At 43.5% G+C, this 1,209-nt stretch overlaps 1 protein-coding gene across 1 annotated transcript; it reads right to left on the bottom strand.

Annotated features, from left to right (window-relative positions):
• Positions 1–762: 762 nt before the first annotated feature.
• Positions 763–1,209, bottom strand: LOC149794238 (protein CFDP2-like). The gene has a single exon (XM_089969093.1). The coding sequence runs from the start codon at positions 1,207–1,209 to the stop codon at positions 763–765; it is 447 nt and encodes a 148-aa protein (XP_089825219.1).

Consider the following 1,209-nt stretch of genomic DNA (forward strand, 5'->3'; position numbering starts at 1 on the left):
CTGTACTTGCCGGACAGCTTCTTGGAGATGTCGTACAGCTTCTGCATGTTTCCACTTCTGGCAGCTTCTTCTGCCTCTCCTGCCAGTTCTTCAACGTAGTTTCTCTTGTCTATCTTGATGCTTCTTTTCACTTCTCTGTGGGCGTCAGTGTACTCTTTTTGTGCCTTTACTTTTGTAGCTCTTGTCCTACTGCTATTCACGGCTGATTTCTTCTGTTTCCTTTCCTTGATTTTGCGCAATGTTTCGTCGGAAATCCATTTTTTTCTGCCTCATGGGGTCTAGTACTTCTTGGCATGATGATCTTACTGCTTCCTTAACTTTCTGCCATTTGTTGTTTGCATTGTCTTTCTCATCTTCAAAAAGCTCTTGTAGCACTTGGTACTTGTTGTTAAGCGTCATACTGTATTTATCTTTAGTTTCTGCAGCCTTCAATAGGCTGATGCTATACTTTGTTTTCCTCTCTTTGTGCCCATCCAGTTCTTCTTCAGTTTAATGTTCAGCCTTGCGACAGCTTAGTGGTGGTCAGATGCCACATCTGCTTCCTTCTTTGCCGTCATGTCTTGTAAGGGATCTTTTGAACTCCTTGCAGATGTGGTCAATCTGATTTTCTATCACATGATCTGGTGACATCCATGTGTACTTGTGGATTTTCTTGTGGGAAAAGGTGGTACCCCCTATGACCAGGTTGTTCAGTGCACAAAGGTCTGCGAATCTTCCATTCTCGTTCATCTCTACCAAGCTGTGGGTCCCCATGGCTTGTTCTTACCCTGTGTTGTCTGATCCAGGTTTGGCATTGAAATCACCCATGAAGATGTTTATGTATTTGTCTAGGAAGTTCTCTACTATGTTCTGTAGTCTGTTGTAAAACGGGTCTTTAAGTTTTTCTTCGCTGTCATTTATTGGAGCGTAGCACTGTATGACGTTTATCTTTGCTTTCTCCCTCTTAGTCCTAAACGATGCCATGAGGATTCTGGGCCCATGTGGTTCCCATCCCATTAGTGCATTATATGCTTGTTTAGATAGCATGAGCCCCACCCCCTGTGTATGAGGCACGTCATCTTCCTCATGTTCTGAATACAGAAGTATCTCTCCTGTCATCAGTCTTCTTTGTCCAGATTGAGTCCATCTTGTCTCGCTAATGCCCAGTAGGGATAGGTTGAAGTTCCTCAACTCTGCTGATACCTGTGCTGTTTTTCCTGCTTCATACAT

Source organism: Sinohyriopsis cumingii, chromosome 8, assembly GCF_028554795.1.
Source record: "Sinohyriopsis cumingii isolate HCF-2022 chromosome 8, ASM2855479v2, whole genome shotgun sequence".
NCBI classification, from domain to species: domain Eukaryota; kingdom Metazoa; phylum Mollusca; class Bivalvia; order Unionida; family Unionidae; genus Sinohyriopsis; species Sinohyriopsis cumingii.

Bases quoted from the DNA above. Each gene is read 5' to 3' on its own strand.
- LOC149794238 (XM_089969093.1), bottom strand. From the start codon at position 1,209: ATGTATGAAGCAGGAAAAACAGCACAGGTATCAGCAGAGTTGAGGAAC.